The following is a 27,432-nucleotide window of genomic DNA, read 5'->3' as shown; positions in this document are numbered from 1 at the left end:
TAGCAACAGGTCCACCAACGACAAAAAAAATGTGGTATTTTTGCAGTATATAAATCATTTTTGTTCAAATTCTAGAGACACTTGGACTTCAAAAAAAATAACAGCTTTATTGCTAGTTTGGCGTTTTAGATCCAGTTTAAGAAACGGTTGCAGTTCAATCGAAATTTAAGGATGTCTACAAAGTAAATCATAAAATGAACTTTTTTTTTTAATTTCTGAATAAGTGTTCATACAAAATCAATAAATCAAAGTAGAAACTGTTGAATTTATTAAGCATTACTAGGCTTTTCTCATGTAAGAAATGGATAAATTCTGGAAAAATCAAACATTTTTCCACATTTTTCCATTCCTGGAAATTCCAAATATTTCAGCCGTGAATGTTGGTTGAAAGGATGGTTGGTTGAGTTATCAGACCAGACAACTGCCCATAGAGTTTATTTTATTAGATTAAATCACAACACAGGGAGTAGTGCAGCCATGTCTTCAGGGACACAATACATGCTACAAAAGAATAGCTTTTTTTTTGTTTTGTTTTTTACACTGTTGCCATTCCTTTGACTTGGTATCCTCTCAGCAGTAACAGGGTCGTAGTTAGAAACATCATCAGGCCTAAAATGTTCAGATTAGACACTTTACCAGGGTTACAATCCACACTGCTGAAGGGATGAAGATGGACTAACATGATAAATCTTTATTGCCAAATCTGCTTCTTTCTTCTGTCATCCCACTAAATAAATACATAAAGTCTGGAATATACTGGGGCCAAGCAAAGTTAGTCATGTCACCGTTGGGAGGTACTACTTCACTGGACTTCGATGTGTAGAACATATGAAACAAAGGGAGTAAAAAACATACAAAAATCAGACTGATTGGTAAAAGAGAAATACTTTGAGAGGCCGAAGAGGGCAAGTTGTAAAAACCTACTGAACAGAAAATCTTGACCTTAAGAGCTGTCCTCTAGGAACACCACAAACACCTCACCTCTGGGTTACTTTAATACTCAAAGACTCTTAATTCCTTGTAACGATATGCAACCTGTGAGCCAAAATGAACTAAATGAGACAAATAAGTAGAGAGTTGAATCAGAGTAGTTTTCCTAATATAACTCCAGCCGGTTCAATCCTAAATCAGTCGCCTTCATTGGGTGTACCTCGGAGTTCTGCTAGTTTAGCTCTCGTCCAAAACGACAGTCCTCATCACTCGGCGTCGGCCAACTTGTAACGAGATAAATGTGCTCAAATGCACATCGGGCACGAGATATTTAGGTCTTAGCAACATATAGCACATCTAATCTACAAGGAAACATGCTCCCACAGTTAAAAGCAATCCAAAGAAAAGGTCTCAACGGACCACAGAGCTTACAACCCGTACAAGAATACTCATAGGAGGACTCACAGCAGGCTGATTTATTTTGAAAAAAAAAAAAAAAAAAAAAAAAAAAAACTGTCTCTCCTCAAGAGTCACTGCGTCGCGTTGATAAGGCTTTCTGTCTTCAATCACCGGATGGAAATTCGACTTTTAAGGCAGAACCTAAAGGCATGCAAATGAACAACATTGACTGTATTGGTGGACGGTACAGGCTCGTTTCGGTGGGAAAACTCGGGCCAATCCGCCTCGTCTAGAGCTAATATTTGAAAAGACGGGTGGGGGTACTGGAAGAAGGTACGCCATTGTAGGAGTTCGGTTCGGTTGATAGGTTTGGTGAATCACGCACAGCTAGCATCAGTAAACTCGGAACAATAAATAGAGTAGCGGCAAATTCAACGTCAGCACATCACATGATGCGCAAGCTCTGGTAGAATGTAACTGAATGGAAAATACTTTTGCACACTTCACATTTTGGCAGTTGATCTATAAATAATTGTAATATATATTCATATTTATATTTCTTCATATATATATATAGTTATTTGTGCAAGTTGTTTATATGTAGAGATGTGTGTGGGCGTGTGTGTGTGTTTGCAGGTGTTGGTTTTGCGGCGTTGGTGTGCACCTGCACACCGCTGTGTGTCGATGTTTTTGTTTCATAGCAAATAACATTCTCATGCACACGAGTGTTTCAAACACAAGAAGCAGATCCATTGAAAGGTAGTCCAAGCATATAATTTTTTCTCTTTTTTTTCAGTGGAAATAGCTGCAAACTGAATGGAACATGAAATTCTTTCTGTGCAGTCCGTGGCGGCTGGTGGGGGCGCTCTCTCTGCCGCGTCCCGGCCTATTTCTGGAGGTCGCACTGCAGCAGTAGTACGATGGACGGGTCGCTCTTGGCCGCCTCTTTGAACTCCTCCAGCGTGATCTGGTCGTCGTTGTTCTTATCCATCTTGGAGAAGATCTTGTCCACCCTCTGCTCGGGCGTCAGGCCGTCTTCGTTCATTTTCATCATGATCACTGTGCCGACCATTTTGTAGATCGCCTGCCAGGAGGAAAAGAAAAAGCAAAGAAGCAAAAAGAAAGAGGGTTGGTGAACCTACGTGGATAAAACTAACATGTCACCCCGAGAAAGAGGAAAGTTCAAAATTATTTTACACATCTGGCAGATTGGATTTGTAGTTATAATTTGTTACTTTGTTTTCTTTCAGATTCAACCATTTAAGGTTCCACTTTTTTAGCAGAACCAGCAAGTTATTTATCTTTGCAAGTAAAACATCCCCAGATCCTGTAGCGCACCGATATCCTGTCCAGAACAGGTGGTGTGTGAACTCAGTTTAAGATGTGACAGAGTTTTTGGGTTCTTTCGTGCAGGGATACCTCGATGATCTCCAGCATCTCCACCCGTGTGATTTTGCCATCTCCGTCCAAGTCGTACATGTTGAAGGCCCAGTTGAGTTTCTGCTCGAAGCTGCCTCGCGATGTGATGGACAGCGCGCAGATGAACTCTCTGAAGTCGATGGTGCCGTCGCCGTTTTTGTCGAAGGTCCTGAAAGCGTGCTGGGCGAACTTGGACGCGTCGCCGTAAGGGAAGAACTGGTAACGAAACAGGAAAAAAAATATACATTTTTGACATATTTGGTACAAGCATCTTATATTTTTTCAAACAGTTCTGGATTTCTAGATATATTACTGAGCACATATTTGCAGAAATCTTTGTAGTCGTGTATCAGGTAGCACCACCGCCTACACTGCTGTCTCTTTAAAAGGTTTATAACGACTTCCAGTTTGTTCGTGGCGATAAGTGTAAAGTTAAGTAGAATTTTTAAAGATATTTCATGTAGATCTGCTCACCGTGTTTCATTGCTGGCAAAAAAAAATAAATAGATTTTCTCTTTGTGCTGCTATCCGTGCAATCAGTGCATGTCGGCACTGTGAACATGGGGTCAGAGGTTAATACAGTGACTGTGAAAGAGCCCTGAGCCCCAGCTCAGCTGCTAACTATAAATGCTGTGAAGCTGAGCGATTCATTAGATATAACCTAACACTTGACCGCTCCTGTAAAAAAAGTCAATGGGCAATCTGAGCTGACTGAGGCTGCTCTCACAGGTCTTACGCAGACAAATCAGGGTCGGCTGCTTCGGCCTTCATCAGGAGAAGACAGAAAATATGAAGAGAGATATGCTTCAAGAAACATTTTTTTTATGTTGTGCTGCTACTTCCTGATTGCTTCTTCCCATTTGCATAATTTATTATTTTTCTCCTTTTCTCTTTTGTCTATTTCTACCAAAAACTGGATGACAAAAGTCGGGCTGGTCTCAACTAGCCAATTTTTTTGAAGGACAATTTTGTTTACAGAGACTTTGTAATTAGCTTTATTTGTTGTTTCCATTTTGTTTTTTGTTGTTGTTGTTTATATTTAAAATGTCTTCCAGTTCCAGTGTTAAATGTTCTTTAGAATTTAAAGTTTATTGCTCTTTCAGAATGTGTTTTTGAGTTATTATGTCATTTCCATTATATTACTTGAAAATGGTATCAAAACAACAATATTATTGTTTATCGCAATAACTTCTAGGACTATTTATCGCTCAGGAAAATTTGTTATCGTGTCAGGCCTAATTTTGAATTGCTTTTCAAAATTATCTTGGTAATATGTGACCAAACACACTAGCTACTTAGTAGGTGAGTTGTTGTAAAGCTATTGTACAAATGTTTTCTCAACAAGAATAGTAAATATTATGTTCAATAATTGGTTTCTTGTGTGCCAATGACTGGCAAAATAGATTTACCAGCATCTATTGCCTTTATCATTGGAAAAAACCCAACAATAGCTTCCAAATCACTATGCCACACCATGTCCTTCCCTATGTTTGTAGTAGTCCAATCACAGAGAAAAAAGGCAAAGACGACACTTCCATCTCTTCTCCCCAAAGTAAAAACGACAGCATTGACAGATTGTGTGGTGTCACAACAGGCGGGTTGAGAAATGAGGGCAGAAATGGCACCCCAGCAGAGAAGTATGGAGGGCTGGAGATAACTGAAAACACTCAGAAGAAAGAATCCCAGAGAAGGGAGGAAGACAAGGCTGAAGGGGCTTAGGCAGTTTCAAACAGATGCAAAACCGCTCATCTTCAATGAGACACCGCCCGTTGCAGATGAGCGAATTATCCATGCAACTTTCTCCTACTGCAGCAAACCAAACCATCAGTAGGGGAGGGAAAATGTGGGGGAGGCAGTGCTGGATGGCAAAGTGATGAGGAGAGACAAGAGGAGCGAGGGCACTGAAGAAATGACGGAGGAGCCAACTAAAGCGAGTGTGACGGAGCAAGTATTATAAGAAGCTTCGCAGCTCGCTGATCCAAGTTCAGTCTAATAAGACCAAACTAATCTTAGCAAGAAAACCCCTTTGGGACTGAGCGGGAAGCCACCAGAATACACAAGACACTCTGAAGAAATGCAATGTGGCTTCCTTCCTACAGGCGCAATCTTCGGTACGGACTCCACATCGGTTCATTAATCCACCCAGGAGGAGCAAATGGATGGACAACTATGGAAAGATGCAGAAAGGATCGGAACGGGGACAGTAAAAAGACAAAAACACAACATGGCACGCAACTTCCCTTTACTGACTAAACTGATGTAGTTTCAAATGAACAGCCAGGGATATTGGGTCGTTAATGCTTCCAGAAAGTCTCTGTCCTCTGCTCATCTGGCCCCTGTTTGCTTTCATGGCTGTTTAATGTGGTGGTTTGGATCGGGCCATCAAAGGACAGGCTAAATGCCAGACTGCTTCTGTCCACTCTAGGAGGGAACAAGACCGCCAGATGCAAGGAGGCGGGGTGTAGCAATGGCTAATGTCATTCAGCATGTTTGTGTGTGTCATTGAGAGGGCAGGCAAAGCATATTCTGTCAAACTAATATTTGCTTTAACATCCAATCTCCTCACACTCTCATACACACACCCCAAAACAAACAGCAGTTAACTGGAACATTAAAGCCTTTATAGTCAGCCTGCAAGTTGGCATTGATCCAAAAGCCATCGTGGGTGGAGGAAGGAGGGTACAGACAGAGGACACAAGTTTTCCCATGGATTAGATTATTGCTACAGCCTAAACCCTCAAGTCCATCATGGCGACAAATGACTCGGGGGGGGGGGGGGGGGGTTGATTAAAACGTATCTGCGTAAAAGCCAATTCTTTCACGCCCATCTCCATAGTCTACCCTCCCAAATCTGCATTTGAAAGTCGAGCTAAACACTTGAGCTGACTTAGTGATGGCTTAAAGGCTTCAAGAGATGAGTGTGTGGGTTGTGATTTAAGTGAGGAGGGCATATTTCCCACTCAAGAGATGCCGTTTCAGTTTGGGAACTGTGTTTAACTGGATTACTGTTATCTAAGAACCAAAAGAGTTATTTGTGACTCTGAAAGCGATGAGTTATTTCAAGTCCTTGTTATGACTCCCTTTGGTTCTCGCTCTCTCATTTATGCTTATTTATAGGCAACATCCCACCCACTGACAAATATGAGGTACTTTTCTGATTGTATTATGTTGAGTATCAGATCGATCGGTTATGTAATGGTACACTTAACATTTCCTGCACTTTCTCAGGACGACATACTCCTCTTGATGGCATCTCAGAACAGCTGGTTTACAAAGGGTGGAGGATGAGCCAAAGATTCTCAACCTGAACAAAACTCAGGTTGGGGATCAGTCTTTCCCCTTCATCAGAGGTTTTAGGCATCTTGGTATCTAGTTGAAATACCAACTAGGGTGGAATGGGATCAATGTTCCTTGAAATGGTACGTTGAGGTAAAAAAAGGAGCTGAGAGTCACTGAGCTGATTTGGGAACATCCCATTGGGAAAAGACTTCTGGGACACAGCCACCACTCTTGTGCCCCCACTTTTTTGGGGCAGCAAGTAAAATCTTTACTTGTTGCAGATACTTCAACATTAAATAGTGTAACTGTAACACTTCTATAGGTACGTGAAGACCTGGCATCATAATGCCGGCATTCACTGAAGTACCAGCTCTTTAGGCCTAAATGCACCGACTTATTTAGGAGTACCTCCAACATCAAGACATTTGAATTTTGAGGAATTCAAATGTCTTGATGTCTTGTTTTGAGAAATGGGGTGTTCCATTTACCTTAAAAGTTGAATCTCAAAGTTTAACTGTGTTCCAGTTTTAATTCGCAGAACAGTTATGATTTGCTAATTGACAGTAGTCAGCCAAACAAACCGAAAGTGTTTCTCCACATCTAGAACGTTCAATCACCTTAGCAAATGTTCTGACATGAGCTCCACAGTACCTGATCCAACGAGATTTAAACCATCAGAAGGAAATGGTTTTCTGCTAACACTTACTTTAATTACAGTGGCAGCCATATTTGTTTGTCAGATCAGAGCTGAAGACAAGCCTCCAACTTTCCGAGTCAGAATTTTGACATCAGGGGTCGTCAATGTTCAACTGGCCAACTTGGGGCATCTATTGCTCATCAGCTTTTCCCCCTCTCTTGATCTATCTAGACTAAGAGATTACTTTGTTGCTATGGTTATGAATTATAACAACTGTCTGAAACAAAGAAAAAAAAAACTTTCAGCTGCTCAGGATTCCAAACCAGAGGGAACAATTATCCAAACATGCAACAAGTTAACTATAAAACATGAAAGATCAAATCAGAGCTAACGTAGCCTAGCTACTCCTGGATGCTGCCACTATTAGCACCACAATTCCAATATAATGTTAAGAACTTTAAGACAAAAGATGTCTTGATCATGTAAATTAGCTACAGCATTTATTGTACTTTTAACCAAAAGAACGCAAAAGTCTTACATCAAATTAGTTTTCTAAATTTATTTTTTTTTAAATACAAATGATTTTAACCATTCTTATGAAAAGATGATCTGATAACAATATAAATGTAATCTTAACATGTAAAGACAGGGAAATACATAAAAAAGCAAATTATTAATACATAAAAATAAATGCTTTTGTTACTTTACATAACAAAGTCAGCAGGCCAGAAGCTCAACAAGCTGCCAGACAGCCAATCAGGGCGACCTTATACGTGATCACCCATGCAGTCAGTGAACTATAATGTCTTTTCTGGACTGCCGCCATGTCAATTCCACGCTCCTGATTTAGGCTCACAGATTGAGCCCCTATCCTGTCCCTGTCCATGTCGTTCCACCTGCTGCCTCCATGTGCGTGCAGACACCACGAGTGTGTGCAGACACACGGTCAGACAAGCCCCACACATTGCATGCCCTCTCTCCGCTATCTTTCCAAACTAAATGGATGGTTCAATATCATTCAGCCAGCGGATAAATGGTTGCAGGAGTGGTGCCAAATAGGAAACGGGCTGTCTGCTATTAACCGTTTACTGGCCACAAAAACCAGTGACGTGCGGTGAGGTTCATTGCTGGTGAGGCACTGATTTATGACTTAGACACCATGCATGTTATTGGACGTACGGAAATTTCGCGCAGGCATACAACGCTGGAGGGCAAAAAGACTAACCTTTTACATGTCATCCATAGCCGCGTTAACTCAGTGAAACTTAGAAATGTAGGTATTGATTTCGTGCTATATCCACAGCAAAGTGATCTGTATTCGTCAAGCTACGCAGACTCGTTGCCATAGCAACTGACAACAATGCCACTTCATGTTTCAGGATTTAACACCAAAAAACATTCAAGAATTTATTTTGCACACAGAACAGAACATTTAGTCGGTTGTTGTAGTATGTTTTAGGATTAATGTTTAATTAATAAATAAATGTTGTGGTAGATTAGCTACCGCTTCTACTTTACTGAATCATTTAGACATACAAACTGCCCACAAAACGCACATTTCATAAATAAAAAAATATCTCATTGCTGTCTTACCTTTATCTATCAATGAAATCCATGCACCGCTAATTCTGCACAAAAATATCCGTTCATCCAAAGCCAAGTCTATCCTCGGCATGTCTTTTCTACTCCGTTTGAGAATCATCAAACTGTCTCGAAGCAAAACTTTCAGCTCCAGTGTTGTTCTTCCTTTAGTTATTATCTCTTGCTTCAATTAAAAATCCACTTTAGAAAACTGTTTAAGTGTAGAAATGTAGTCTTTCATGTTGACGTCGGAAGAGAGGAGAAAACAAATATATCGCTGTACTTTACTTATTTACTGTATGGCTAGCTCCATGGCTAGCTCACTGTGTCTTACTCTACAGTTGTGCAGTCACAATGTCTGGGATCATGAGCGCCCCCTGCCATGAAGCAAGAGAACTGTCTGCCTCATCTGGAGTCTGTTTTCTGCCATTTCTGATCGCTCCTCCGCACACAAAACACGATACACACAGCTGGTGACAAAAAAAACACTGTACATTATATACATACGCGAAATTATGGAAAATCAGTCCATATATTAAATGTTTTTTAGCCATTTTATTACCGGCGTCCAGACAGGACGAACTTGCCCCCATAGAATGGCAGCCAGCGCAGTTAGCGAGAGGTTGCGCAATCCCAGGTGAGGCTCAGCTCGCTGCTGCCTCACCGGCTTCGCTTCTGAGCTTTTGAATGGGAAAATGCGAAAATCCAGCGATTTTGAAGACAAAAATAATCAGAATTGGTTAAGCAAAGTAAAAAATAGATACTTTATAGTACAAACCACAGGGTGAAAATAGCAATATAAATGGTTTTATCATTATATATTATTTTTCCATGATGAGCCTCACCTGCCTCCCCTGACCGCACGACACTGACAAAAACATAAATGCTGCACAATAGAAAAGCAATATGCTATTACTAAATAGGTATATCCATAACATTTTGTCACAGTGCAACCACAGACATCTTTGTGTTTTACTGGGACTGCTTGAAGTAGTTCAGCACTAAGCACATGTTAGAACTGGAAGGAAAACGAAACTCTTCCAATTTTTTTTTTTTTTACAAATAACTGTTGCATGCGTTTGTATTCACCCAACTGAGTCAATACTTTGTAGAATCATCTTCCTCTGAAGGTACTGCTCCCAGTCTTGTGAGCCTATGTTTTTAAGGGCTTTGCTCAACTAAAGACACAAGTTTCTACACATTTTTGTAGAATATATCAAGGTCATTCAGATTGAATGCGATTCCAAATCACAGTGGCAAGCTTTCTACTTGCCGCTTTTCAATGAAAGACAGATTTTTGAAGAAAAGCCAGAGTTTGGGTGCCTCTCTTGCAGAGTGTCCATTACTAATGTGCGCAAAACTTTTTTGATGTTCTGCTAATGTCGAAAAATACAATTCACAACTGTGGTGTTTCCTTTAAATACGAAATTAATTTAAAATCAAAGGTGAATAAGTTTGTTTACATGATGAGTCAAAGTCATGGTGGTGATGGGATACCTAGCGATACCATTAGCTTTCAGAGGAGACTTTGACGACTTATTGAGGCATTGGAGTGACACAAGCATTGCTGCTATTGCTGTACATAAACCGAGATGATGTAAAATGTGTTTCCATTGCAGTTTTGCCATAGACCAATTTTGATACGGCTGAAAAACCACCTCATCCTAACGTGAAAATATTTGAACAAATAACATGTTTTTTCAAAATCACCTTGTTTCCATTAAACAATTTTATTTTTATAAATCCAATTTGCACCAATTTATGGTAAATGGGGTTTTCTGCTCAGTGCTCCATTTGCAGTTGAGGTGTATGGCCGTGTCTTGGTAGGTTTGTTGAGTCATATTTTTCCAATTTCAGATTGATGTTCAACAATCTGAAAGCTGTCTAAAGCATGCCAGCTTTAGACATTTCATACTCCAACATGACTTATGATCCAGAAAATATGGCAATTGTTTTACCTGGGATTTATTCAGAAATTTTAGATTAAAAGAGGAAGACAAATTGATGGAATGGAAGACACTTTTTTTAGAGTTGTATTGGCAAAATAAGTGTTTCTTTCCATTTCACAAAAATGTACCACTTTATGTTTGCCTCTCACATAAAATCCAAATAAAATACATCGAGGCAAAGTTTAATATTCAATTCCTACAATACAAAGCAACAGCATTATTTTTCCTCACAGCAAACATCCGCAGGTTGAACTGACATATTCCCACCGCGAAGGCGAAGAGCAGTGTAAATAACGCCTTATGTTTCATGCACCCTTTTTCCAATATTGTCAGATAAAATGCAGCCTGTTACAGAAATACACCGCTGTTCCTGACAGGGCGAGCTGTCTGTGCATATGGGTGTTTACACTGCTTCGTCAAGAGCACTCCGTAGATGCTGCTTTATTGAGCAGAATGCAGGGGCATGGCGGGAGGGGAGGGTGAAGGGGAGAGGGAAAGAGGGAAAATGCGTATAATCCATGGCAGGGACACATTTACAGTGTCTGTCTGCGTCAGCTCTTACATAAACCCGCAATGACGAGCCAAAAGGCGTCAGAAACTGAGCCAGCGCAAATCTGTAGCAGCGGCTGCTTCCAAGCCTGTAGGGTCTGCACTGGTACACACACACACGCACGCACGCACGCAAATCCCCTTTTGCCCTGGAAAATACGTTTTTAATCATCCTCTTGTTACTTTCGCTTGGGTGTCTGTCATGATGTGATTATCACCAAAGCAGCACAACTTAGCCGCTCTTTGTCCGTGAGGAAATTTCTCATTGATAGAAATGTTGTATTCTTTTTAAACAGTGTACAGTAAACATGCACAATGAGATAAAAGTCTGACGCACATCATTCAGAACGCATAAAAGAAATAAAACGAGAGAAACGACACGCACACAGTTCTGAGATGAGATAATTGTACCATTCAGGTCTTTTCCCTTTACTACTCAATCCATTATGGTTTACAGCAGGGAATAATTGTTGAACACTTGAAAATAGTAACACTACACACTTAGAATTGAGCGAGGAAGGCAACTTATCCAGACATTCCTGCTACAACCTGGAAGAAGGAGCTTGTATAAGTATTTTTGCTAATTTCAACAAGATACACTTGAGACAACACCGATGTTTTGGATATATCCAAACAGTAAAAGGTTTCAGACAAACCCACTTGAGAATGTATTGTTGGGGAAAAGCAATATGTTAATACCAGTGTTGTGGTCAAGACCACCTAACCCGAGACCAAGACAAGACCAAGACCGAGGGAAGTTGAGACCGAGTCAAGACCAAGACCAGTGCCCCACACTACATGATACGATAAAATGTGAAATATGATCAAAATTCCTTCTCAAATTGATCTGAAAGATCCATATTTCCATAAAAACACCTAGATATTAAATACTTAATAAATTTAACCAATATTAAAAGCAGAACAAACTCTTTCTCCTGCTTTGCTTCCATCTCTGTGCTACGATCTGCGGTGGTCTTGTGCCATCCCTAAAAAGATAACGCCCTGGGTGTTTGTCCATGTTGCTCATGTCAGAAACCACCACTGTCTGCACCATTATACATAGCAATTGAGGTAATGCCCTGACCATGACTGTTCTCACCCGCTCTCCCGCTACATGAAGCCAGGTAGTCTGACACCATGGCAGACTACCATTACAGCTGCCACTTTGAACGAAAACAATCAAAGAGCAATGTGCATGCTCTGTGTGCGCTTTCGTTCTTGTGTTTTATTTATTTGTTAATTAAAAAAATATCAATGTACATAATTAAATAAAATAATGATAGCTACTGCAGTGTACGCAGAGGATTACAAGAACAAAGAAGAGTGTTCTGTCAGGTCAGCATACGCTGTCAGATCGTCATACGCTTAGCACAAACTCACAGCTATATCTGTCAGACACATCATTACCATATAATTTTATTTAATTAGCAAAATAGAATCATGATGTAGATCATCATACACTTTACTAAACAGTTGTATGGCATCCTGACTTAGCGGTTAAGTAGGTTAATAAGTTTTACACAGGCGTGTGTTGTAGTTGACTGCAGTTGCAGCCAGACCTTGCTTTAAATACACTTTGAAACCACGACAACGCATGTATATATATAAAGTTATCATTGAAAACAATTTAATGACTTATTTTCATCATAACTTGTTGCATATGGTGAACTGACAACTCCTCTGACGGTCAGACTTCTTAATGCGCAGGCCTGGTACTCACTGCATGTATGCTATTCTGATGTATGGTAATCTGATAGAACAACGGCTCTCAGTGAAACTCCAGTCCTATCTAATAAGTAAAGAAACGAGCATTTGAATCGTACTGTTCCTGAATGTCGCATCAATATATTGCAGACTTTTGGACACAGCGTTGTCCCATATTTGCGACAAGTCAGTCAACATCTCTGCAGAATAATTCAGCACAGTGAGTGACTTTTTTTCATCACAAATGCTTATGTGTCTCTATATACAGATAGCTTTGCTAACATCACGTCAACGGAGCTTACCTTTAATGAGCTTCTTTTCTGAGTGACGAAAAAAGTTAGACGTTGTCCCTGTCATGATCCGTGTTTCTGTGTATTTATTTTAAGGTTTTTCTGTGTTCAGTTTCTGTCCTGAGTCTCTGTTGTTTCTGCGTCTTTCTCGTTGATTGCTTCCCGGGTGTGTCTAGTTACCTGATTACCCTCATATGTATTTAAGTCCACCTGTTGTCTTTGTCTCTTGTCGGATCCTTGTCATACGTCGTATGTCATTTGTCTGCTTGCCACCACAGTCGAACTGTAACGACCTGTGTTGGTTCAGCTCTCGTTTTCAGTCCTCTCTTTCAGTTGCCTTGTGCTAACTGCCGTGCCGCCTGTTATGGACTGTGTTTGAGCTCTCTTTATTAAATTCATCATCATCTTCATCACTACCTGGGTCGTCAGCGTTCATTCTCACCACCACCAACCACACCCCATGACAGTCCCCACCGTCTGTGAAAGCGAAGCGCTGCTGAGTTAGCTGTGGCCATCGGATTTCTTATGATTTATGCAGCGCTATTCTATTACTGACGATTAGACATCTTCTGCCGCTGAGAGAAAACCACTGCGCATGTCTCAGAGCGCTGCGTGCGAGCGAAAGGTGGGGGGTAGGGGAGAGAAACAGAAACACGTAATTGGCAAGTCACGTTATTGGTCGGATTTTAATCGGTACGTTTTGCATCCACTGAAAACAAAGATTTTAAGAAATAAACTGGATAGTATGCTGTACGCTTAGTGATATTTTCACAGTTACGGTCTCGACTGGTCTTGAAATAAAATGCCGAGTCCTAAGCGCCCAAGACCGAGACCAAATGCGGTCGAGTCCAAGACGAGACCGAGACCATCAAAAAATGGTCTCGAGACCAAGAAAGATCTCTAGTACTACAACACTGGTTAATACATATTATATATTAATTTTGCTTTGTTACATAGATTTCAATGTATTAATTTTTTTGACGCATTCATTTCTTCTCTTTTTTTTTTTAGATCCACCAGTAAATCTGGTAAATTAATTTTTACCATTTTCCTTTTTGTTTCTCTTGAAAGAAACGAAACTACACAGTTTGATTAGCAGCTGAAAAAAAGGTCCAACAGGAAACTGGTGCTGGAGTAGCGCTGCTTTTTTCATAGTCAAAGGCCGGAGGTTTGAAGCACAAAGAACAGGTTTGGTGGAAAAGCTCTTTTAAGCATTAATTTACTATAAATCACTAAACATTGTGGGGTTTGTTTCTGGTCATGGAGGTGACCTGCTGCATCAAGCCTTGGCAGTGGCAGCTGTATTGTGTCTGCATTTAGTTGTTATCCTATATTAGTGTGAACATGTGCAAAAAAAGTTGAAGTGCAAATTAAAATGTAAAATACGTACACTGCCTTTCACGCTGACTCAGACTCAAACTGTACCTAATACTCTTATGGAGCCCTGCAGATTAAAATTTCATAAGCAACAAGGCTCATCCCTCCCTTTTCTAAGACATTGTAATCTGAGATGAGGGGATGGTTGGATTTAGAGTACTTCCTCTTAGATATTATTTGATGATAATAATTTCTACATTTATTCCACATGTCAAACATAGCAAATATAAAGCCCCACTTCTGACACCACATTCTGTATAAGGAGCCCCCCAAAAATAACTGATTATATGCTTTCAGTGCCTGGAGATAAGCGCCTGGACATCAGTGTTGTACTGCGGAACATGGGATTGAGCCTGAACCACTGATTCCTGAAAAGCTGCTGGTCACTCAGCTTGAGATTTAATAGGAATTTGGTCTGCCTCCCTCTTTGACCCCGGTCATCTGTGGTTACAAAACGCCCATCTGCTGGCAATAACCATGTGTGAAAAGTGTAAGTGTCCAATCACCAGCAGATGGCAGCGTTGAGTATGAAATCTTCCTTCATGTGTGGGGATGGGGAAGAGAGCAGTTGCGGCGGGCATGCGGGAGAGAATAAGCAACGGAGAAGTAAATATAACTAATTTGTACATGGGACAATGTGGAGAACTGTTTATTCTGATACAGAATTTTATATTTAGTGCTAAAAGCTGATTTAAAATAATCAACAACTTATTTCTAGTTGTTTCCGCTTCAGACTGAGATCTAAATCAGTAAGAAAAAAAGATGCCAAAGATGACAGCAAGCAGAAAATGAATCACGGCTGGGCTGTCGGGTTTGGCAGGTAGACCTGAGGACTACCCCTCTGTCTTAGTGACGCAAATCAAAGCGAGGCAGAACAACAGAGGACGAGCAGCTTGCTTATCTCCCCTCACCAGCGGTGTGTCCGGAACGGCTCGTCTCTTGAGCGCTTGGCAGATAAAGACGGCAGCAGCTCGCGCGGTTTGAAACGGCCTATTTAAAAAGCTGATATCAGGCCTGTGAGCCCCTCCAGCATAGCCTGGGCCAAAAGAGAGGCGGAAGACAAGAAGAAACAAAGAAATAAAGAGGGAAAGAAGGAAAGAAAGAAGTGAGGGAAGGGAGGTGAGAGCGAGAAGTAGGAGTGTGAGGAAGGGAGACGGTGAGGAAATACCACAGGACAAAACACAACACGCAGCCTCTGTTTCTTGGGGTGTCCACACGATGGTTCGTTACTCACGTTGTGCCTTCATTTCACATGAATCATCGAATCTCTTTGGCATGGATTTATTAATCATGACTGCTCAATCCTTTCTGCGTCTCTGCATGCATCCAAGAGGTTTCATCTATAAGACTGCATGCAAATGTTTGCGTGTTCCCATTGTCACTGTATTACGTTTTACCAGGAGCACACGCCATCAAGATGTCTCATATCCTGTCCCTCTAGGCTAGTAAAAACCAGCCCCCGATACACTTTGCTTCGTCCAGAGGATCTGGACTCCAGGGTATTGAGAAATGATTGCTTGCTGGAGACATGGATGCTGTTGAAGTTTTAAATTTTACCTAATCGATAATGTTTGGCTGTGACGTGTATAATGCACCAGCTGGATGTTATGAAGTTTACCGGAAATTGCCCGTAAACTTCATAAGTTTATTGACAAGGATGGTTGTTGACAGAGTCTGTCAAAAGCCATCCTCCACTGCGATGACAGACGTGCCGACAGACGTGCCGAGCCGAATGATTACATTATTTGAAAAGTCTCAAAACAACAGCATTTTTGTTAACTTTCTGGGGCAATTTATCATCCAGCAAAATCTGTTATTGTGGATTATGTATCACTATATGCTATTAGGAGCTACTATAGCTACGTTCTCATCCTTTTCGCTCTGTACTTGTTACATTACGTATCATGATTGTGTGAAATGTCGTTCAACAGAATCGGAAATTGAAACTTATGCCCCTGATCTACCTCGGCTGTAAAGCGCAAAAAGAGATTGTGGAGCTAGTGCTGGTTCATCCATAGCAAAGTCAGCGGCAGCAGCTGTCCAGTCCGTGGGAGGCCACAGAACGGAGACATCGTGTAATCCTACAGCGTTCGTCTAATCTGCAAAATCAATCAGTATGTTGATCAGCGGAAGCTGATGCAGATAATAGCATGCTAAGAAGAGTACACAACAACATTTCTTTGAATTAAATCAGGGAATTGCATTTGGAAAGCATGCATAAGGATGTCGACCCGCCGGAAGTCTCCCATTAGAAAAAGGGAATCGGTCGCAGCTCACTCTGTTGTGACGCGAACGAACAAGCAGTCCACAATGGAGGAGGAGGAAAAAGTGAGATCTGAACAGATTATTCACCCACACCATCAAACTTAAATGGTGCTCAAGGCTTAGCAAAAGTGTGGGAGGTATTACATGCAATTATCACGGATCATTCCAACGGAGCAGCCCATGGAAAGCTCGGCTTTAAACTGAGCTGAGAAACAAATGATTAAAGATGAAGACAGAAGCATTAGATTGTGATGCAGCGCAGGATTGTGAGGTGTTGAACTCAAGTAGAGAAGTTGAAGGTTAATTTCAAAGTTTAAAATACTTGTTTATGTCTACATCTGGTGGGAGAAGCTAGAAGTTGCAAGAACATCTGAGACATTTTGTGACAAAAAAGCAAAAATCTGTAGCAACAGGAAATACTGTTTCAGCACAATGTGGCATATTTTGATTAATTTCTAAATGGTCAGATATTATAACAAGGTTTATTCTTACTATCTCCACTAACACAAGCTCAGAGGTCCCGCTCTCATGGGGTGGCGGACGGCTGACCAGAATGTATGCTAACTGCTTGAAAATCATTCTTGCCACTACCAACTAGTTCCCAAGCCCGATTAGCGCAACTGATAGCTCTACTCTCTGCTGAGTCATGATGGACAATCGAATGTGCCAACAGGGCTATTTCCCCTGAGAGCAAAACCTAAAAAAGTTCGTCCATCTGAACACACTCACATGACAGACGTGAGCCTCCCTGAAACTTGCTGAATAATTGAATCACGCCGTTGCAGCCCACAGGGAGGCACTTTCCAGAGTCTGCAGAGCGCGACAGGGTTCAAAGCTATTCATTTTGATGAATCCAACATCTGGCCTTTTGGCTTCCTCTTTGTCTCAAAGTTTCAATCCTGTCTTTTCGATGTAACTCTCTCTTTCTGTCTGTCTCTGATTGCATTTGAGTGTCCCTGTTCACTGTTACAGCCCATTTTGAGGCCATCTCATCTACAACCTCTAACTCAGCGGTGCTCAGTAATTAACACCCATTATCCAGTCTGAGAGACCAGAGAATATTCATGATGGGAAAATGACAGACTACTGATTCGGAGTCAGATTCTCCTCCCTGTGTACTCTGTAAACATTGCAAATTCCTATTTAGTCCAGAATTTATTCAATTTGTCTCCTTTAGTTTTCTACGTGTTCAAACAGCAACAGAGGGAGGCTTGATGCTATATTAGTAGGCTTGTGCACATCACAAATATTTTCTTTCCTCTAAAGTCAATAGAAAATATTCAGTTTCTTGCCTTTCAGAAGCAATTCTTCAGTCTTCAGTGCTGCGTGTGCGCGCGCGTGTGTGTGTGTGCCTGAGTTGTGGCAACGATGGAGAATGGCATCAGCTTCAGAGATGACAAAAGCTATTTTTAGAGCATGCCAGCCATGAGCTTACTTGGGCAGAAGAGGAAAAAGAGACGAGGCAGAGTGTGGAATTGAAAGACGGGAAATGTAAGGAAGTGACACAGAGGCTGATAACAGTCAGAAGGGTAAATCAGAGGAAGAATGTTTATAATCGAGGCTTTCAGAGGCTCCTTTTTAAATGTTGTTGCATTCATAATAGCTCAACATTTTTTCTAGTCTTACAATATCCATTCAGCCTTTTCACACTTTACCACCCCACAACTACAAACTGCAGTATTTTAATGGGATTGTATCCCACAGGCCAAGACAAATGGCTTAGAAGTAAAATTATACATGGTTTTTACATTTTGTAACTACAATCTAAAATCTCAGGTATGCACAAACCTCTAAAGCCCATTTACTCTGATATTCCATTATATATTGATTGATTCCAAAATAAAATCCAGTGAAAATATTATTTGGCTCACATCTAACAAGCTCAATCTTTCTAGATAGAAAGATTGAGCTTGTTAGATGTGAGCCAAATAATATTTTATTATCTATTATCTATCTATCATAGATAGATAGATAGATAGATGGATAGATATTTATCTATCTATCTATCTTGTTAGCTAGCTAGCAATGTCACTAGCTTAGCTACCTATCTATGTCGCTAGCTGTCTATCAATCTCGCCAGGTAGCTCTAGCTATCTATGTATCTGTCTATCTTGTGAACTAGCTAGCTAGACATTACAGGTTTCCTTAAATTAACTCTTTCTTGATTAGCTCAAAGTCAAAAAAGGAAGAAATTAGATGAAGAAAACTGAGAAAAACTACCTTCTCTTGGACTTTTTCTTGTAGCTTTGTATTGGTAATATGATAATGATAATGGTGTAATAAACAGCTATAATTTTAAAAAAATTAAAGACAAAAAACACCACAATATTAAGGATTCTACAGGTTTGTGTGTCGAGTGCAAACTGCAATCTTCGAAAATAAATAGCAATAACCTAAGTCATTTCCAAGTATTGTTTCAGTTGAACTCATCAACCTTTTGTGTATATCTGCTTTAATTAACCAAGTCTGAAGTTTGAGCAAAACACCTTAAAAATGATATAAACTCCAGATCACCTGATGCCGTCTGAGCTGATAAATCCAATTTCCCACAATGCACGCCTCGTCTCTTTTCATTGCATATTCCATTAGTGATACCCAGTGCATCAGTGCCTTTAAATATTCATATCAATCCTGCAGCATGGATGTTATTTAGCTCTAATCTGAGAGTCTAGCGACACAGTTAGCAAATAAGAGGATGCTTTAAAAGTTCTATTTCCCGTAAAACTGAACAGATCCCCCAGGGGCCCCAACACCTTCTGCGACATCTGTCCTAATGATGCACAAAGAGTTTCCAAACGAGTCCTCTTTCATAATTAATGTTCCATGTCAGTGTGACAGCGCATCTCTGTCTTTTCTGTCTGTCCCTTTGTCTCCTGTGATTAGGCCCCATATGTTTCCTTGCAGAAACGTGGTTGTTGGCCAGATGATGTCAGTGTCCCTCTGTCGCTCCATTTACCTTCCTGTGATCTGTCTGTCAGTCTGTCTGCGGGCCGCGGGGAGTCTCACACTCGGGAGGCAGGCGTGCGGAGAGATGGGCGCTCATACCATACCCGTAAACAACGAAAAGCCTGTAGGCACGGCTAGATTTGCATCGGAGCAGAATCCATCCATACATCTTTATTCAGGCCAGCGCATGTATTTACTTTGGGCTTAGGGGTACAGCTATTGCCTTTTTAGCAGTGCAGAGGAACAAAACTCATTCCGTTCTCTAGTAAAACCCTTAAAACCCAACAATCACAAGGTGGACAACATTTCTACTAAAGATATACCTCAATCCAATCACCTACAGCTTCTCAGGCGTCAATGCTCAACAGGAGGCTTGAGTTTCAGGGCGATGTTTCACACGGTGTGTGTGAATTAACTCGGAAGGTTCACTTCCATTTTTGTGCCGCCGTCTGAGCTCAGCCACACCGCTAAATGTGGGGATCCACAGGGGAAACAGAAAGAGCAACAGGTCATTTTAACGATTTGGAGACTGTGTGGTCAGGAAATGTGAGCAGAGAACTTGCTCTTAAAAAAACTACCAACAACCATCGTCGTACCTAACGTTTTGAGCAAACTTTAACCTTTAGATTTTGGAGGTAAGATTCAGCTAATAATGTCAGTGAAACTGGCAACTGGATTCTCTAACAGAAGTAAAAACAACTTAGACATTTTGCTAACCAGTGCTAAACTATGAGTGTCGAACAGCCCCAAAACTGACTGCTGAGGTAACATGAAAAACATCTTTCTGTTGGCCAAAGTCCAAATATTATTATCCAATTTCTGTTAGTTAGGTTTGCTGCTTTGACTAGGACCCTTATTAAGTTTGTTTAATTGACTGGTATTGGAGGTTAGCGCGACCCCAGAGTTTTTTCGCTATTCACAAACAACTGTGTTACGTAACTTTTGAGACCCGTTCCAAAAATTCTCAGAATTGCCTTTTTTTAATAGTTCATACAGAAAATGTACCTTAGTATGCATCAATACGCACAGCAGAACCTGTCTTACCACTAACTATACAAGCTAATGTTTACAGTCTTCCATATTTCTACTCTTGGGAGGTACAGCCAATCAGCGCAAAGGAAAATAAATAGTGCTCCTGCTTTGGTAAAGCCAGCCATTAGCATGTCAAATAGCACTGTGACTAGGTATGTTATTTTCCCAAGATGCATTTGTTTTCCTGAATATTTCTGAATATTTCTCATCCCTGATATTGGTCAACTGTTTGTGTTTATGTCAGCAGCAACGTGTGCTACCACATTCAATAACATAGCAGCAAAAAGGGTTTTGGAATTGAAAATGTTTGTTTTGTCGATACACAGTTTTTGGCTAAAATGCAACTAACTTCAATTCATCAGTTACAGACTCAGAAATTAACTCCATGAAAAATTTTCATTGAGTCCCACCACTGCACAATACTTTTAAAGTTAAGATGAACTACAACAGGAGGATATTTTGAAATTCTTCAAGGTAAAGTAAGGAAAACTCATGTCACATTTTGGGCGTGTGGTAAAACAAAATAATCAAAATCCCATAAAGCCTAACGAGGACAAACTCCTTCATAGCAGGCTTGCCCTCCACAGGCCATTGATCCAAGACGCTTTGATGAATGGCGGTTTAGAGCTAAAGCTTCCCTTCATCCATCACCTCTGCCTCCATTCTAGTTTCCACCACTATCTGTTTAAATGAGGAATGCACTTCTCCTATCATTATTTTTCTAATGGTGAACCTTTTAGGTGATTATGCCAGGCATACTGAAATATTGAAATGTTCTAAGTGGAAAATTAAAGCTGAGGACTGACTTCTGAACCACGAAATTTGCATTTAAATGTGCTATTTCCATTTAATTGACCAAACTAATGGGTGTTTTAACTGCTGGTTTTCTGAAGTGCTCATGTTTTTCTTTTTGTTTTGGTCCTCTGCTTGAGTTCTTTCTGTAATTTGTGAACATTATCGGTACTGATTCTCAGCATACATAAAATAAATGGGATTTCTGTTTTAAAATGCTGAATATGATGGGACACATGGAGCTACTGAAGCCTAAACGTGACGTTTTGTTGCACCGCATCAAAGGAAGCCTTCAGACAGAGGGCCATTACTTCCAGCTGACATGCTGCACCTGCTTTTACCGCTTTATTTTTATCCCCAGAAAAGTTACATTTACTGCAGGTAGGCTGCCGTTTATCACCCTGCCTGGGAAAAAAAAAATTGGACATTTCTGAGCTTGAAAATTAGGAAATTTGTTAAGAAAAAAAAAAAACTGAAATTTTCTGGAAAAACATTGAGAAATTTCTTAATTTGAAAAGTCAAAAAATTAGCTAGAAAAGAAAATCTGAAATGTTGGTATTAATCCCACAAATGGTCTAGAAAGAGCTGGGAAATTTTAGACTTTGAGAAGTTGAAAATCTGCATGAAAGAAACTGAAATTTTGAAATTAATCTCAGAAGAATTTTAAAGACAAATTGGAAATTTCTGAGTTTGAGAAGTAAAAAATTTGCTAGAAAACAATCTGAAATGTTGACAGAAATCCCAGAAATTTTCTAGAAAAAATGTGGAAATTTCAGTTTGAAAAATTGAAAAAAAAAAGAGAAAAAAATCTAAAAAGCAAAATATGAAGATTAATCTCAAATGTTTTCCAGAAAAAACTTGGAAATTTCAAGTTTTAAAAATCAAAGCAAAAAAAAATCTCAAAAATTTTTAAGATTAATCTTAGATGTTTTTCTAAAAAAAACTTAGACATTTTTCATCTTGTCAAACTCATAAAATTCCCAAAAAGTCAAAAAATTAATCTCAAAATTTCTAAATTCTTTTGGCAGAAATGTACTGCTCCTTTATTTTATTTTTCTATCTACAACCTAACACGGCGTAGTAAGCTTCTGGTCACCGGTGGATGGTCTGTAGATATTCATCCAGGAAGTGTCTTTGCTCTCATTTCTACATTTGCCATCACTCTGCTCTCTGACTCCAGTGGCTCTAATGACTAATAAATAATTTAACCACACTTTCCTTCACTTGCTTAGTTTTTCTCACCTCTGCCCCTTTTTCTGCTTCTTACTTTCTCCCACTAAACATATGACCCCCCCACACTCCCACCTCTCCCACTGCCAACTCCACACACACACAGTCACTCTTCACAGGAATCTGTCTCACTGATGTGAGGTCGCAGTCAAACTTTCTTCTTCTTCTTCTTCTTCTTCTTCTTCTTCTTCTTCTTCCATTTATTGGCTATTTAGATTTTTAAAAGCCCTATCACTGATATATTGTTGCCTAGAAACATCAAAATGAGCTGCAATCAAAAAATAGGTGGTACCCTCAGCCCTCTAGATTTGAACTGTGTTGCTTCTTTTATGATTTTTCTTCCACTTTTCCTATTTGAATAGAAATTAAAAGGATTTTCAGTTTGCTAAAAGTGCTATTTATCATAATTATAAAGTAAATACTGACTCAGATTCAAACATTCTGCTGGTGGTTGACTGATACATCTTCTAATAATGACTGACTTATTGACAGTTTTCTTAACGACTGGTAGTGAGCAGATGTAGAAAGTTAGGGTTAAAAAAGTTGCCATTTAGTAGAAGTGACCTGGATGCATAAGTGTGTGTTATGCAATGGTAGACCCCCCCTCCGGCAACGATGCATTTCCCAGCCCCACTGATAAAAGATTAATGCTCATTCTTACACTACTGTGAGTGCTTTCTTCCTTGAGGACTCTCAGGAAGTTCAAACATAAAGCACAAGATGCTAAAAATAAAAAATATTTTTTAAAATAACGGGTGATTCTGGATGTTTCCTTCCTGGACTTACAGGCCACAAATATTTACTGATATATATATATAATGTCTAGGGCTGCCACAATAACAAATTTTTGCTGGAAAATAAACTGTCCCAGAAGTTATTGCTAGAAATGATAATATTGTGATTTTGTTACCATTTTCAAGTGCTATAATGATATTGGTATAATAAAGCAAGAACACGTAGTCAAAGACCAATAAACTTTAAATTCTAATAAACATTTAACACTGGAACTGGAAGACGTGTTAAATATCCACGAAAAATAAACAACAAATAAAATGAATTTTGAAGTCCCTGTAAACAAAATTATCCTTGAATGGTTTTCCTGAGTTGCTTCTCCGCCATCAGTGAGTACATAAGCTTGATTGACAGCGCTAAGACCCTCCTCCTGCTTCTGATTGGATGATTTTGGTCAGGAGCGATGCATTTCTTCAGATGGCAATATTGGCTCAGTGAGGAGGTGAAGGAGCTCAATCTTTTCAGACATCATCTGTCTCATAACATTCTGTCACAACATGGTGACAGTTTTAGAAAAATATGTAAAAAACTTACATTTTATAAAAGTTGCAGTTTTAGAGTTCTTTTCAGACTACATGTTTAAATTGTCTTGTCATTCATGGGTTTAGCAACCCTTTAGGAAGCCACAAGGTTCCAAAGCCAGGATCTAAGAGCCTTATATTATCAATCAAATCAATTTCTAATGCAGGCGTATTGATTCTTGTATCACAAAAATAAAAATATCGATCTCTTTTGTCGAACCTATTACACTTTTCTAAGTGTTTTGTTTTTTAGAATCAAAAGGTGGATCAAAGTCAACTCTAGGCTACCTTCAATAGCATACAGGTTTTCAAAGACATGCCTGGCATGCAAATGTACTTTTAGACTGTGAAAGAGTAAATTCAGGTACACAAGATCCCAGGTGTGATAATCCTTTTAGCCAGGAGGAAAGAATAATAACCACATTATTTATATTTGGCAGCAGTCTTAGTCCCAGATGTGTAAACACCTACAGCGTAAATCTATAGCTGCACGCATGGCTGCTTTTCCTAATATTAGTCTAATTCCTATGTCATCTTAGTGAACAGGATTCTCCTCCTTCTGTGTGTGTAAATGAATAAACCACAGAATAATTTCCCACCGCTTCATAAGAGGTAATAAGATACGGTACGATGCATATTGGCATAGGAGCATGATCGTTCGAGTGCCTCTGATTTCAGACTCTGTTGGATTTCTGCCCAGATACAGGAGGGGGCGAGTGGAAGCATGGAGAGAGAGAGAGGGGGGGGGCAGGTTAAAAGCAGGCATGCATGAAGAGTGATAACACTGGTTGCTGTGGTGATTCATGTGACCCTAACTAACACTTCCAAAAACCAGCTGTGCAAAAACAAGTTATGAAAGTGTTTAAAGCTTTAATGTGAGAGCAAGTAGTTCTAGAAAATAACTTCTGCAACTCCTAGTAATCTGTTAAAACAAATTAACTTCAGTAGTCATCTAAATCACTGTATACGATCAGCGGCCATTTAATAATTTATTCCGTACAAGTAGAAGAGCACCGATTACAGACTTCCTGCTGGTCACAAGGCCTGTCACAATACCAATTCTTATAAATTGTCCCAGTAATTATTGCAATAAACAATAATATTCGCCATATTTTCAAACCAATGTTTACATTTAATCTATCAAAGCCATTCTTCAACACAGGCTGTGTTTCCATTAAATATGAAACGCAATTAAAATCACACATAAATAAATTTGTTCACGCGATATGTCAAAAACATGCCGCGCCAACTACTTCCTTTCATCGTCTTCTTCATTGTTTCCACCAGCAGCAGCATCTGGTTGTTGATCACTTAACTCGCAAGATGTGAAAAAAGAATTTCTGTTCCAGTTTTGCAAAATACATTAAAACTGATACGACTGAAAAACCATGTCATCCTAGCTCAAAAACTTTACTCGAAAAATTTTTTTTTTTTTGAAACTAGCATGTTTCCATCAAGCAAAATTATTTTTGTAATTCAAATTTGCACAATTATATGGGAGTCAGTGGCTGCGTTTCTATCAACCACAAAATTCCACAATTTCAGAATTTGAAACACAGCAATTAAAAAGTTTTTCAATAAAAAAGTTTTGCGCATGGATGAGATGGCTTTTCAACCATATCGAAGTTTGTAGTTTTCACAAAAACTGCAACAGCAACACCTTCTTCGTATCGCACGAGTCATATGATCTATAACTGGAGGTTACTACTGGCAGAAAAGACGAAGAAGACGACAGGAAGTGGTAGGAGGATGATGGCGCAACATGTTTTTCAATGACTGACAGCATGAACAAACTTATCCAAGCGTGACTTTAATTCCGTTTCTTACTTAGTGGAAATACCACGATTTCAAAACTATGTTTTTATAATATTAGCAGAATATTGACAAAGTTTTGCTCACACCTGTATTGGAAACACAGCGAGTTTAGACAAGTTGTGGTCAGAGTTCCCAGCTCCACCACTCACTCTTTCATCCTTTTCACTCCTCATCTTCATACAAGCCATCTCAGCCGTCCCACTCCAGCTGCTGGCAGTCTTCTATGCTATAAACGCCATCCTGCAACTACAAGCCTTTCGATTCAACACGCAATTCATCTACTGCTTCTTATCCTCGCCACAACTCTCTTATCTCTGACACTCAAACCAGTTTGAGATTCTTTGAAGAACTGCTTGTCTAGACCAAGAGTCCAGTCAAATCTCTTCTTCAATAAATTGTTTTTGCTTTCCTCCCTCTGGGTTTAAAACGCAACACAAATTTGGCACTTCTGCGGCGAGCCATAGCGGACGCAGGCAAAGCGAGGCGTGACGGATCGAGCGGAGCCACACCTTGACGTAGAGCTGCTGGAACTCCTCCAGGTTTAGCCGGCCGGTGGGGCAGTCCTTCAGGAATCCCTTGTACCACTGCTTCAGCTCATGCTCGTTGAACTCCGTGTTCTTCACCAGGTCCTCCATCACTTCAGGGGTCAGCTTGCTGTTCTGTTTCCCCATTTTTTTTTCCCTGGAAAGCAAAAAAAACAGAAGGGAAGGCCCCAGGAAAAACACACAGAGACACACACACACACAGAGAGGGTTGAGGTTAGGCATTATCCAAATGTTGTGCAAGACCAAGAGCTAACAGTCCGCGCTACTGTACGAGGTTTTTGGGAGAGCGATTCATCAAAGCTGCAAGCAGAGATTTCTCAAGAGCGCTAAAAATACGCTTTAAACAAATGAAGTGCGTTACGAGGCAGAATGGCTGAATGTCACACGGTGTAAATTAGGCCTTACTGCATCACAGCGTTCAGTTTCTGCTTCTGCCTTGGAGCAGATGCTGGTCCTCATTTGTTTGTTTTTGTACTTTCTTTGAACTGGTTCGTAGCAGAGTTTCTGGGTTATGTTCACAGTACTTTTGCCAAGCCACCTGAGCACATTTTGTCAAATCCTTTCGTTTAGATTATATATGCTAGAGCAACACAATGCAGTACAACTTAAAATAGGATTTACATTTAATATTCAGACTGAACAAAGAGTCTCCTTTCAAGTCTTGCCATATGGAAACCTGTAACTTTAACAAGTTTTGCTGGACGATAAATCGTCCCAGTAATTATTGCAATAAACAATAATTTTGCTGTTTTGAGACTATTTTCTAGTAATATAATGATAGTGGCATATTGCATAAAATAAGCTTATGCGATTAACTGAAAAGTCCATCGAATGTGCCAAATTTGTTTTGACTAAAATAATCGCTGAGCTGCAGCCATATTTCATACTAGCTCTGCCATTGACTCCTTGTATTTGGCTCCATCCTTCATCCTTTAGCTCCAAATGTTTCTGGTTTCTGTATGTATAAAAAAAAGGTTCAAAAGTATTTTCCTTCAACTTTATAATTAAGACTTTATGGTTGCAAAGTGACAAAAACAAAACTTCAGGGGTGTGAATACTTTTAGAATACAACATGTCCTCGTTTCCCAGTTTTGTTTAAAGCTAATTATTTGTCAAACATTTCTCCCTCCGTATATGAAACCCATTCAAATGGATTTAATAGCAACCTTTTGAAGTAGCGTGTCCCCACTGTGAAGTTGCAGAAAAACTCTAGTATGTTTCAGTTTATCTTCCTTAATTCCTCCTTCTGCTCCCGGCTGCACGCAGCTGCCTCAGCTCCAATCTGCCTGGTGCTCATGCTACCACTTTATGGCCTTCATTAGTTCATTACCCAACCCCTAATTATCATAAATTTGCAAAATACGGTTAGAGTTTTGGAAC

At 39.9% G+C, this 27,432-nt stretch overlaps 1 protein-coding gene across 1 annotated transcript; it reads right to left on the bottom strand.

The window, feature by feature from the left end:
• Window positions 1-422: 422 nt before the first annotated feature.
• Window positions 423-26,184, bottom strand: vsnl1a (visinin-like 1a). Its single transcript, XM_014993586.2, has 3 exons — window positions 26,017-26,184; window positions 2,749-2,964; window positions 423-2,413 (listed from the first exon to the last, which is right to left on the bottom strand). The coding sequence occupies exons 1-3, from the start codon at window positions 26,176-26,178 to the stop codon at window positions 2,216-2,218; spliced, it is 576 nt and encodes a 191-aa protein (XP_014849072.1). The 5' UTR covers window positions 26,179-26,184; the 3' UTR covers window positions 423-2,215.
• Between the last annotated feature and the right edge of the window lie 1,248 nt (window positions 26,185-27,432).

This window comes from Poecilia mexicana, unplaced genomic scaffold (genome assembly GCF_051168715.1).
Source record: "Poecilia mexicana isolate PSO_F unplaced genomic scaffold, ASM5116871v1 scaffold_21, whole genome shotgun sequence".
Lineage (NCBI taxonomy): Eukaryota > Metazoa > Chordata > Actinopteri > Cyprinodontiformes > Poeciliidae > Poecilia > Poecilia mexicana.
The sequence above is the reverse complement of the archived record's forward strand: the minus strand, read 5'-3'. Positions and strand labels throughout refer to the sequence as shown.